The following is a 12,703-nucleotide window of genomic DNA, read 5'->3' as shown; positions in this document are numbered from 1 at the left end:
AAGTTCGGCTCTCCAGGTGCAGATCTTTTGATATGACTCCCGTAAGCGACCTGCGCGTCGTGATGAGGATGAAATGATGAAGACGACACATACACTCAGCCCCCATGCCAGCGAAATTAACCAATGATGGTTGAAATTCCCGATCCTGCTGGGAATCGAACCCGGGACCCCTGTGACTAAAGGCCAGCATGCTAACTATTTAGCCATGGAGCCGTAATGTCGTGATAGTTTATATTCCCTTTATCATGACATGGCTTGAAACCCTAATGTCTCCAAACTCCACCACCAGAAGGCAGAAGAATGCAATATAAATGGGTTTAAAGCAATTGTTGAGGAATATGAAAATAGATTTGTACCTTTGAAGGTGGTAAGGAATGGTAAAGATCCACTATATTATAACAGAGAAGTAAAGAGACTAAGAAGGAGTTGCAGGTTGGAAGGAAATAGTTAGAAATAGTTGTGGAAGTAAGGAAAAATTGAAGGAACTTACAAGGAAATTGAATCTAGCAAAGAAGTCAGCTAAGGATAACATGATGGCAAGCATAATTGGTGGTCATACAAATTTTAGTGAAAAAAATGGAAGAGTATGTATAGGTATATTTTAAGGTAGAAACAGGCTCCAAGAAGGACATTCCAGGAATCATTAATGAACAAGGGGAGTGTGTATGTGAGTATCTTCAAAAGACAGAAGTATTCAGTCAGCAGTATGTAAAGATTGTTGGTTACAAGGATAATGTCCAGATAGAGGAGGTGACTAATGCTAAAGAAGTATTAAAATGTACCTATGATAACAATGATATTTACAATAAGATACAAAAGTTGACAACTAGAAAAGCGGCTGGAATTGATAAGATTTCTGGGGATATCCTAAAGGCAATGGTTGGGATATAGTACCATATCCGAAGTACTTATTTGATTATTGTTTGGTTGAAGGAGCTATACCAAATGAATGTAGAGTTGCTATAGTTGCTCCTGTGTATAAAGAAAAGGGTGACAGACAAAGTTGAAAATTACTGGTCAGTAAGTTTGATATGCATTGCATGTAAACTTTGGGAAAGCATTCTTTTTCATTATATTACAAATGTTTGCCAAATTAATAACTGGTTTAACAGAAGGCAGTTTGGGTTTAGGAAAGGTTATTCCACTGAAGCTCAACTTGTAGGATTCCAGCAAGATAAAGCAGATATCCTGGATTCAGGAGGTCAAATGGACTGTATTGCGATTGACCTATCTAAGGCATTTGATAGGGTATATCACGGGAGACTACTGACAAAAATGAGAGCAAGTGGACTAGAAAAAAAAAGTGACTGAATGGGTGGCTATATTTCTAGAACTCAAAGAATTGGAGTAGGTGAAGTTTTATCTGACCCATTAAGAGGGGAAATCCTCAAGGCAGTATTATTGGACCTTTATGTTTTCTTATATATATATCAATTATATGTGTAAAGAAGTGAAATCAGAGATAAGGCTGTTTGGAGATGATGTTATTCTGTACAGAGTAATAAATAAGTTACAAGATTGTGAGCGGCTGCAGTGTGACTTCGATAGTGTTGTGAGATGAACGGTGGGCAATGGTATGATGATAAATGTAGTTAAAAGTCGGGTTGAGAGTTTCACAAATAGGAAAAGTCCTCTCAGTTTTAATTACTGCGTTGATGGGGGTGAAAGTTCCTTTTGGGGATCATTGTAAGTACCTAGGTGTTAAAAGAAAAGACCTTCATTGGGGTAATCACATAAATATGATTGTTAATAAAGGGTACAGATCTCTGCATATGGTTATGAGGGTATTTAGGGGTTGTAGTAACGATGTAAAGGAGAGAGCATATAAGTCTCTGGTGAGACCCTAACTGGAGTATGGTTCCAGTGTATGGGACCCTCACCAGGATTACTTGATTCAAGAACTGGAAAAAATCCAAAGAAAAGCAGCTCGATTTTTCTGGGTGATTTCCGACAGAGAGTAGCGTTGCAAACATGTTGCAAAGTTTGAGCTGGAAAGACTTGGGAGAAAAGAGACGAGCTGCTCGACTAAGTGGTATGTTCAGAGCTGTCAGTGGAGAGATGGCGTGGAATGACATCAGTAGACGAATATGTTTGAGTGATGGCTTTAAAAGTAGGAAAGATCACAATATGAAGATAAAGCTGGAATTCAAGAGGACAAATTGGGGCAAATATTCGTTTATAGGAAGGGGAGTTAGAGATTGGAATAACTTACCAAGGGAGATATTCAATAAATTTCCAATTTCTTTGCAATCATTTAAGAAAAGGCTAGGAAAACAACAAATAGGGAATATGCCACCTCAGTGTGCCACCAATGCTAAAATTGGAAAGCCCTTTGCCATACCGTCTGGACTACAAATAAAAATAATAAATTATGTTACAACAGTGCAATCTTGGGGTTTCGGACTTGCAGATAACTAGGCTAACCAAGCCAGAACAGGCCATCAATGTCAGGAATGAAATCCACAACTGAGCCCAAGCCGAAATCCACACCTCAAAAAATTGTTAACGACGACTGTGGGACATGGGGAGGTTTTTTAATGCAGATGACGTCAGGAAGAAGAACTGGGCCAAGTGGATTGAATGCCAGTTTCGTCATGTTTGGTACCATGACAAGTGTCAAAAAGTAATAATAATAATAATAATAATAATAATAATAATAATAATAATAATAATAATAATAATAATAATAATAATGTTATTTGCTTTACGTCCCACTAACTACTTTTTAAGGTCTTCGGAGACGCCGAGGTGCCGGAATTTAGTCCCGCAGGAGTTCTTTTACGTGCCAGTAAATCTACCGACACGGGGCTGTCGTATTTGAGCACCTTCAAATACCACCGGACTGAGCCAGGATCGAACCTGCCAAGTTGGGGTTAGAAGGCCAGCGCCTTAACCGTCCGAGCCACTCAGCCCGGCAGTGTCAAAAAGTTATAGACAAATTGTATTTAATGTGGGATGGGTGTGAGATTTCCGATGACAGTGACTAAACCTGGCACTTGCATTGTCCTTTTTGTTTAGAAAACTGTAGTTAATTATAACTGTAACATATTATACTGAAGGATACTTCAAATGGATATGTATAACTATTTCATATTACAAACAAGTTTATATGATGAAAAAGCACGGTTTTTGTGAAAATTTTGTTGTCACGAAGTTACTTGAACCCTATCACGGACTTACTAGAATATCACGGAATTACCTACTTTCAACTGTATATTCTGTAAGTAAATTCTTGGTACACGGTCTTTATTTATGCTTGGCAAGGACTTTCTCGCTCGACCTTGGCCGCCAGTGACGGTTCAGTTGCCGGCCACCGCGCGTGCGTATGTACGGCAGAATACGGTGCTCAAAATCATTATCATGCATTTTATTCACCAAGTTTACAGTTTATGCTCAAAATAATTATCATGCATTATCATGCATTTTACTCACCATTTTTACAGTTTATGCTGAAAATGTTCCCCATGCGCTCCCAAACATAATCGGCACCTCCTAATGAAGTTTTCGGTTACTCTACCAAGTTCTTCAGCACTGATGGATGCAATTGCAGCTCTTATATTGTCTAAGTTCATTTAGTGTGTGAGGGTTTTTTAACATTCCCCACAAATAAAAATCACATGCCGTTAAAACTGGGCTACGAGGGGGCCACAGATTTTACTCATGATCCTCGTACCAAACACGCTTCACTAAGGAGATAACGTCCTTTACGTCTATTTTGATTGTTTGCTGAACCTGTACATTTGAATCTCTTTGCCAGTTTTATTGTCCGATTGATAGGAACGGCTCTCCCTGGAAATTTCACTCGAAATTTTGTCTTGTCCTAGCGCACGATATTCTGCACTTAATGTTAGTATTGTGCAGATATACACGTTCACGTAACGAATATTTCACATAGCCTACATTACAGCACTATACACAATCACAATAAAACACTATACATTACGACATACAGTACGCAGTAGCTTCACTGAACACCCTACTATCTCGGAGCTCAGCTCTCAGCAACTGCAGAAGTGCCGGAAACCGCGCGCGCCAGCGGCCGGTAACGGCCTGTCATCGGCGGCCAAGGTCGAGCGAGAAAGTTCTTGCCAAGCATAAATAAAGACCATGTATTAAAGATTGAACGATTTTCAAAATTTCAACCGCAATGTACTTCAACACTACTCCTCATTCAACTGAAGTGTGATAATCCCCGTGACGCAAATTTTCAGAAAACAGTATCAGAAAAACCTTAGTATCACGGAGTTATCTTACTTTACGCAACATTACGTGATGCAATACATTATTGTACAGACAAATAACAAATCTTTCCGTCAATCAACACCACAGCCGTGCGTTAGTTGAACTAGCATGGCCTGCACGCTACCTCACTGTTTCGCCATATTTAGCGCTAGTAGTGACGTTCTCCGTTGCAACAGAAAGCAGAGTAGCGGGCAGCTCCCTATTTTGAAAGTTGTTGCAATATAAAGGTATAAATAGGAGGTGGTAGTTATGGTGGTGATTATTATAAGAAGAAGTACAACTAGGCAACCATCCTCTACATAACACTAATCAGAGAATGGATCCGACGCTTCAAGAAATGAAGATATCAGCCAAAGAAAGACAAGGGCGTGAAAATGAAAGACTCCCTAGGATTTGCAACCTAATACCAAGGGAGGTCGGATAGGACAGCTGAAAGCAAGGATTATTATATTCTTGTTAAATTCTGCTGCCAGACTTTTGTAACTTAGTGAATGACTATAATTATTTAGTGGTTTTGTGGGATGGTGCATTGGTGAGCATTTTTGGAAAACAAGAGCTCCGGTACCAGTTAAAACTCGCTGCGTGTGCATCGTTGGTATATTGTAAATATCAAGGCATGGTTTATTTCTTTAAATTATATTTCTTCTTGACCGTTATATGTGTTTGTGCGTATAGCCTATACGGTAGTTATCGCGAATTAGTGCTGGGAGAGGAGGCAGTCCTCCGAGTGATTGAATCGGTAGTAGCAAGTGAAGCGCTCTACCGGTATTCTCCGGTACTACTGCGGAGAATTGCGGTGGTATACGGAGGGTTGCGGAGGAAACGGAGCGAACGTGCTCTGCTCATTCAGACAAAACACTCCTTGCTGTCAGTTGCTGCGTGTGACGGGTGAACTTTCTGGCACCGTTAACTTCACTGTGTAGCTAATGGCACGAAAACCATCAGTTGTTTGGAATTTTTTCGATGCAGAAGGCGATCGGCAGAAATCTGCCAAGTGCAAATTATGTGCGCGTAGTTTTTCAACGGGAGGCGGCACATCTGATTTATTTGATCATTTAAAGATGAGTCATAAGCAGTGTTTGGAACCAACAACCGAGCAAAGTAGCGAGGTGTACGCCCCAGACAGTGAAGAGCATAAGCGGTTGAATCGGAGTTTGGCTATGTTTGTTTCTATAGATATGCAACCGCTCGACATTGTCCGGGATGAAGGCTTCAGGAAGTTTGTTAACGATTTAAATCCGAGGTATGAACTACCATGTCGCCGAACTCTGTCTGAGGTAGGTGGAAAATGAACTCATGTTGCACCATTTATTGTACAGTATTACAATTAATTGCCAGCTATTTCTGTGATCGATACCTACGTTATATTTATTTTTTCTTAGGGAATTCTAGGCGAAATACATGACGAAGTACGCAATAAGCTGAACATCGAACTGGCAGCAGCAAAACATGTCGCTTTAACGACGGACTGTTGGACATCTAATAGACAAGACCCGTACATAACTGTGACTGCCCATTTTATATCAGAGGCGATGTCCGCATGTCTGGCAACAGAAATTCTGGAAGGAAGTTATACCGCGGAGCATATCACTAGCTGCTTGTCAGACATCATCAATTCTTGGCAGCTGTCTGGTAAAGTGCCAGCAATTACTGCAGATAACGCTGCAAATATGGTAGCTGTGGTACGAAAGTTAAATATCCGCCATGTTCCCTGTGTAGCGCACACACTTAATTTGACCATAAGTGATGTGGTAAAGAGCACGTTCCCTTTTCGTACGCTTTTGGATACTTGCTCAAATATTGTCACGCATTTCAAGTAAGTATGCCCACAACAGAAGTAAAAGTAAGATTAGGGTTCTAAGTTTTGAAATGTTAAACTCAAGGTATCGCCGAACTATAGCTTATAAAAGTATATTTGCTCCACGCCTTCTCGCAACGCTGCTAGTTTTTGTTTCCTAATTTTTCTTCTAGGCAAAGTACTGTTGCAAGCCATAAATTAAAACATCAACAGTTAGAGTCCGGTAAGCAGCCACTCCGGCTTATTCAGTACTGTTTGACCCTATGGAACAGTCAGCTTGCCATGATGCGCCGTCTGCTCGAGGTAAAGGACCAACTCATAGTGGCTCAGTCGGAACTTGTGAATGCGCCGCAAGCGCTAACAGGTGAGAATTACGAATACAGTGTAATGTATTAAAAATTCTGTCTTTTTGTAACATTTGAATATAATGCATGACCACAACTTTTTCCAGCTGACGAATGGTTGACCCTAAGGAGTGTGTAGCAATTCTAGACCCATTCGAAACGATGACTACCATGTTATCTGGAGAACTATACACCACGTGTTCTCACGTGATCCCTTTGGTGCAAGGAGTATTTATCTCTCTCTCTACGGAAGTAGAAAAACCAGTTACCACTGTCGGACAGATGGTCCTCGAAGCAAGTCTGGAAGCCGTAACAAAGCGACTTTTTGCATATGAAACTCGTTCTGTGACAAGGGCGGCAACTTTTCTTGATCCTAGGTACAAAAAGGATGGATTTCGAATACCAGATCATGCAGAAGAAGCACGAAAACAGGTTAGTGTTACTATTTTGAATGGAACAATAGCACAAAATCAAGCATGTGACAATTTTTCAGGTTGAAGTCGATCTAAGGGCTACGATCCAAAGGCGTGATAGGCTACAAGCAGCAGCAGAAAGTTCAGCATCGTGGGAAGAAAAGCCTGCTTCAGGAAGAAACGAAGGCAGACGTAATCTCTTAGCGTTTTTGGATGCAAAGCTGGTCCAGAAGCGACGTGTTGCGACGCCTACGTCGAATACCACTATACTCCTAAGGCAGTACGTGGAATTAGAGCCAGAGCGTAGGTTGACTGACCCTGTCAAGTACTGGACTCAAATGGCGAACCAATCGAGTCCGCTTCATGAAATAGCTGGATACTACCTTTGTATTCCAGCTACCACTGTCCCAGCGGAGAGAATGTTTTCTGATGCCGGACAAATAATCACAGCAAGAAGAAATGCTTTATCGCCAGAACGAGCAAACACTTTGCTTTTCTTACATGGAAACTCAAAATATTTCTTCAAGTAACGCATATAGCCTTGATCATCGTTTCTTCTTGACTGAAACATACATTTATTTATTTATTTATTTATTTATTTATTTATGTGTGTGGTGTATAACTGTGTCTCCGAAGTAATTGGGGGCATTTATTATGAGGCTGCCTTTTTATAATATACTTCTCTTTAATATACCAAAAAATTGTGAATTATTGTTACATTAAATGATGTATCGGTATTATATGATATACGGTAGTTTCTTCATTCAAAACAACACTACTACATCTGTTGCTAAAAAACGGTACCATACGTAGCAGTCCAACGGCTTGCCCGCGTTAACACTCTACTTAAAATAGGTTATAGTAATACAAACTTCTCCGCTCCTACCGCTCCTTTCCTTGCATAACGGTTTTAGCGGAGGAAGCGGAGGCAACGGAGGTAATCGGAGGTACCGATTAATGTTGCGCGAACAACTGCTCCGCTCCTACCGCTCCTTTCCCAGCACTATCGCGAATATGAATTAGTTACTCATACTCGTGACTTATTGGGTTCTAGCTAGTGTTGCTACCATCCCTGACTCTGCTTCGAGTTGAATAGGAAATTCACGGATAATCAAGGCTAGTAGGATTCAAATCCGCTTCACTTCTCATAATAATTGAGAGGCTGAATACACACTGTTTCAAATCACGTGTCATAACAGGATATAAATCCTCCACCACTGTCAAACACTGAACCTGGGCAAACCCGAGTGAGAACTTAAAATGCTAACGGCGGCACGTAAAAGTGAATTTGTACAATGCATCATTAAACGGATTTCAAGATTTCCTTTGTATGACTTCTTGAAATGCATTCACACAAGACGTAAAGAAAATGTTCATTTTCATACACAAATGATGAATAAAATACTCACCAAGTTCTCCCTGTTGAACGTCAAACCTTGAAGCACCTTCGACGAAGAGTTGTGGATCGCTCGCGATTTCCTAGGAATAGAAAAAATATCCATAACCTTACCTCATTGGTGAAAAGTACAGTGCACTACAACACTGCATTTTTTAAATTTACGTTGCTATATTAGTTTGACTGTAAATATAACTAGCGTCCTTAATGGTCGTAACTTAGTCCAGATCTCTAATCAGCCTCGGTCACTCTTGCGAACGTACCTAACGTACATAAGATAAAAACAAAAAAGATGGGTGTAGAGTGGTATTTGTGGTGGTGGCGATTATTATTTAAAGAGGAAATACAACTGGGCAATCATCCTCGATTAACACTGATCAGAAGGAAAATGAGAGAGGGCAAATAATTAGAAAAATAAAGGTATTGGCAAAAGAAAAGGGAAAACCATGAAGGGCACTGAGTGGCTCAGACGGTAGAATGCTGGCCTTCTGACCCGAACATGGCAGGTTCGATCCTGGTTCAATCCGGTGCTGTTTGAAAATGCTCAAATACATCAGCCTCATGTCGGTAGATTTACTGGCACGTAAAAGAACTCCTGTGGGACTAAATTCCTGCACCTCGGCGTCTCCAAAAACCATAAATAATAGTAATGACGTAAAGCCATTATTATTATTATTATTATTATTATTATTAGTATATTATTATTATTAAATGAAAGACCCCAAGGCCTTGCAAACCTATTACCGTTGGGGTCGAACAATGACTCAAAGAGGAAGATGAGGAAGATGAAGGCAAGGAGCCTAACACAAGTGGAAGTAATGCCTGGCTCAGCTCGGGGACGCATGGTCACCAACCTATGCTCCCAAGATGAAAGTCCCAGGGTCAGCTTTTACGACAGGCAGGGGATACAGTGGATGCATTCTACCAACCTCAACTACAGGGGAAGGAGTGCATAGTATTGTGTTCCTCGAATTTAATGTTTTATCAGACTTAATTTGAATTATAATCAAAATATAATTCACCTCTCATGCAAATAAAACCTATGCGGATACCCAAAATAAACATATATGTACGTTAAACTATTTCTGAAGAAAGTGTGCCTGCGACGAATATACACAATTACATACAATTATTTTATCTTTCTTTTTGGGGGGCGATTTTACATACTGTATTATAAAGAAAGAAACCTCTGAGAAAAGTGGGAAGTTCTAGCGAATACACACATACGCCTTAAGTTAATAGTATTTATTTATTTATGTATTTATTGATTTATTTATTTGTCGTATGACTGTATTGCCGGGAGTGTCCAAGGAGAGTTTCGGCTCACCTGTTACAGGTCTTTCTCTTTGACACCCAGAGGCGACCTGCGCGTCTTAATGTATGATAATAATAATAATAATAATAATAATAATAATAATAATAATAATAATAATAATAATAATAATATTGAGGTGAGGAGACTGTGAAACCCTGTGTCGGTACGTAGCCTACTCCTGTCGAACAACACCAAGGGATCTGCTCGAAGCTTTACGTCTCCGTCCGACGAATGAATCACCAACAGCGTCATATGTCCTCACTCCATATGAGCAGTGCGGAGAGGTTTAGAATTTAATCCAGGCATTTGACACGCAATTTAGTGATTAGAAATTGTATGCCACCACCTCCCCTACCCTGCCGGCCAACATTCTGACAGTGAAAGCGTTTCCCACCAACGGGACTCGAACCGGTTAATCAGTGTGTCAGACCGTACAGACTTCAAAAACCTAAACAGTCCTGGCCACCAGGCGGGCAAATTCAATAGTGATGATAATGGAGAAGTTCAGCGGGCCCCGTGTTATGTTTTGATGCCGCTAAAGCACTCTAGGACCAAGATGTTCTTCAGTTTTCTGTCTTACATGGCTCTTCATGGCTATCTCACTCCACAGATTTATGAAATCTCAATACCCAACTCCAGCTTACGAAAGTGCATTTCGAATTTCTTTAACCTTGTGAAGACTGCTTACTACACTAAAAGACGTATAATGCGAGAATGTTAAACAACCTCATTTACTTTAGACTTTACAATATTATTGTTTTGGCTTGTCTCCATTCGCGGAGGTAACATTTTCATATTGCTTTATCTGTGTTAATCAACAAAAACGTACGCTTCTTCTCACATTTACGTTGTATTAACCTTCAACATACTGTCGCTTAACGAACACATGCGTTTATTTATTGACATCCTATGCTCGAATATAGGATAGTTGGTTATCCTTTATGGGGAGCTTGTATGCGAAAGACATGTCAGACCTACTGACACGTTAACACAATGCCTTCCAGCGTAAAAACCCGTCAGTCCAACATATTTCAAGACAGAAAGTAGTTGAAGGGACGTTAAACATAACACATTATTACTATTACTATTGTGATCATCGTTCCAAATCCTGGGCTTATTTATTGTTCATATCTTTATTTTGTGCTAATCATGTTCTCATTACCTCCTCCTGTGGTCCAGTGGTGGAGTGTTGGCCTCCGGATCCCATGACATTGTTTATGTAAATATGTGTTGTATATGATTGTACAGTTTTTATTGTGTATATTTGTGTCCTTTGTAAGTATTTATATAAATTTCATTTTAGATTCATATCTATTGTACATAGCTCGGATCTTTGTAATTCGGCGTTATGCTGTTGCTGATCCTGAATGAATAAATAAATAAATAAATAAATAAATAAATAAATAAATAAATAAATAAATCGCAGGTTTATACTAGGTAGAGGTAGCCAAATTTTTGAAGGGTGGAAAAAGACCATTCAGCACTCCATGTCATAATTATGACGTTGGCGTATGTAAAACAGAACATCGAAATTGGCATGCAGCCAGCCTAAATAGCTTGAAGCCCATTCTAGCCGAGACCATAGGATTATTATTATTATTATTATTATTATTATTATTATTATTATTATTATTATTATTACATCAGTTTTTATTTTGAGTACATTTTGGCCAACTATGGACCACGTAAATAACTATGACCAGTTTTCTCTGGCACCAGTATTCCTTCATTCTGTTACAGCTTCTTTTGTTTCTTCTTAGTCCTATTTCTGGTGCCTGGGACCCCCCAAATGTCTATCTTGTTTCTGAATATGGTTCTGTCGTGGATGTCTTTTTCCATGATGTTTATTTCTTGCAGGTCCTTTCTGGTGTTAATAAACCATCTTTCATATAACGCCTCCATCTCTCCTAGGATCGCTATCAGTTACTGCTCACTTTCAGGTAGCACAGCGATGTCATCTACGAATCCCAGCCAGGTTACTTTCTCTGCTTGGATCCTTACTCCTTCCGTTTCTCCCAGTTTCTCCTTCATGTCATCGTGTAAACACTGAAAAATAATGGAGGAATGAGCAACCTTGTCGCACTCCTTGTTTACTGTCTGCTTCTTTCTGATATTCACCGTATCGCACCACAACTACCTCACTCCTGTACAGCTTTTGTATTATTCTCCTGTCCCTGTATTTCATATCCACCTCATCCAACATCGTAATCAAATCCTTTTAGTCGATTTTATCAAACGCCTTTTCCAGATCGATAAAAGCAAGGCACGAATCCTGATCTTTCTACCGTTACTTTTCAAGAATCTTTCACTTTTTTAAAGCATAAAATTACTCCCATCCCCTAGTTCCGGATGACCTGAAACTGGAGAGAGAGAGAGCATTCATTTATTGCAATCCATATTTTGTACATGCATTTGAATTTTCTATCAGATGTCTGAACCTCTCAGGAATAATAGCAGGGCATTCTTCCTGAAGAGCAATTCGTGATGGAGATATTTAGAGTCTGGAGTGAAGTCAGCGTTTTAATTCATCCCTAAGGTGTACTACGGGATTCAAATTAGTGCTCTGGTATGACCAATCCATTTTCATAACCTTACCTTCTTCAATACCCATCGACCTCTGTTCATCATAATCGCTCCTACACGACGGTACTTTTGTTGTGAAGTGTCTTTACGTTTCAAGCTCACAATCGTGTCACCGAGTGTCCGTCCGTCCAAATTCTACAAATTTTACTGTTGGTACAACACATGCTGGCATTCACCTATTCCAAACTATCCTACTAGACTGCCACGTAGCACAAAATATCACGTGTTTACAGTTTTTCGCTATTTCAGTAGCATCGCTCCTTACTTCACTTCAGGTTAAATCAATCATCTCCATCTTCTTGTGCCAGATCCGGTCCCCCAGACGTTGCGATCACCCTGGAGAAGACACCTTTCTTTAGCTAACCTGAAGAGTTGTTCAAGTGTTGTTGATGCAAGTCCACTCTTTGATGTTTTGGAGCCATGAACAGCTCTTCGCTTGCCTTCTATCTTTCCCTGTAATATGAGTTTGTACCTCGTAGAGCATGGTATAAACAAGCTCTTTTCCTGGCGTTGACGATGATTGCCAGCTCACGTTCAGCTCCGGCTATCCTTAACACTTCATTATTGGTTACAAAATCAGCCCAGACTATTCTGAGCATTTTCCTATGTAAC

The 12,703-nt window shown here is 40.0% G+C and overlaps 1 protein-coding gene across 7 annotated transcripts in view; it reads right to left on the bottom strand.

The window, feature by feature from the left end:
• The window catches only part of LOC136877476 (calpain-B), a 653,760-nt gene that overhangs the window by 154,264 nt on the left and 486,793 nt on the right, over positions 1-12,703 (bottom strand). For all 7 annotated transcript variants that reach the window (XM_067151546.2, XM_067151550.2, XM_067151547.2 and 4 more), the window contains one exon: positions 8,207-8,276. In XM_067151546.2, coding sequence (XP_067007647.2) covers positions 8,207-8,276 — 70 coding nt within the window. The remainder of the gene's footprint in view (positions 1-8,206; positions 8,277-12,703) is intronic.

The sequence above is a fragment of the Anabrus simplex genome, chromosome 7, assembly GCF_040414725.1.
Source record: "Anabrus simplex isolate iqAnaSimp1 chromosome 7, ASM4041472v1, whole genome shotgun sequence".
In the NCBI taxonomy this organism is placed as follows: domain Eukaryota; kingdom Metazoa; phylum Arthropoda; class Insecta; order Orthoptera; family Tettigoniidae; genus Anabrus; species Anabrus simplex.
The sequence above is the reverse complement of the archived record's forward strand: the minus strand, read 5'-3'. Positions and strand labels throughout refer to the sequence as shown.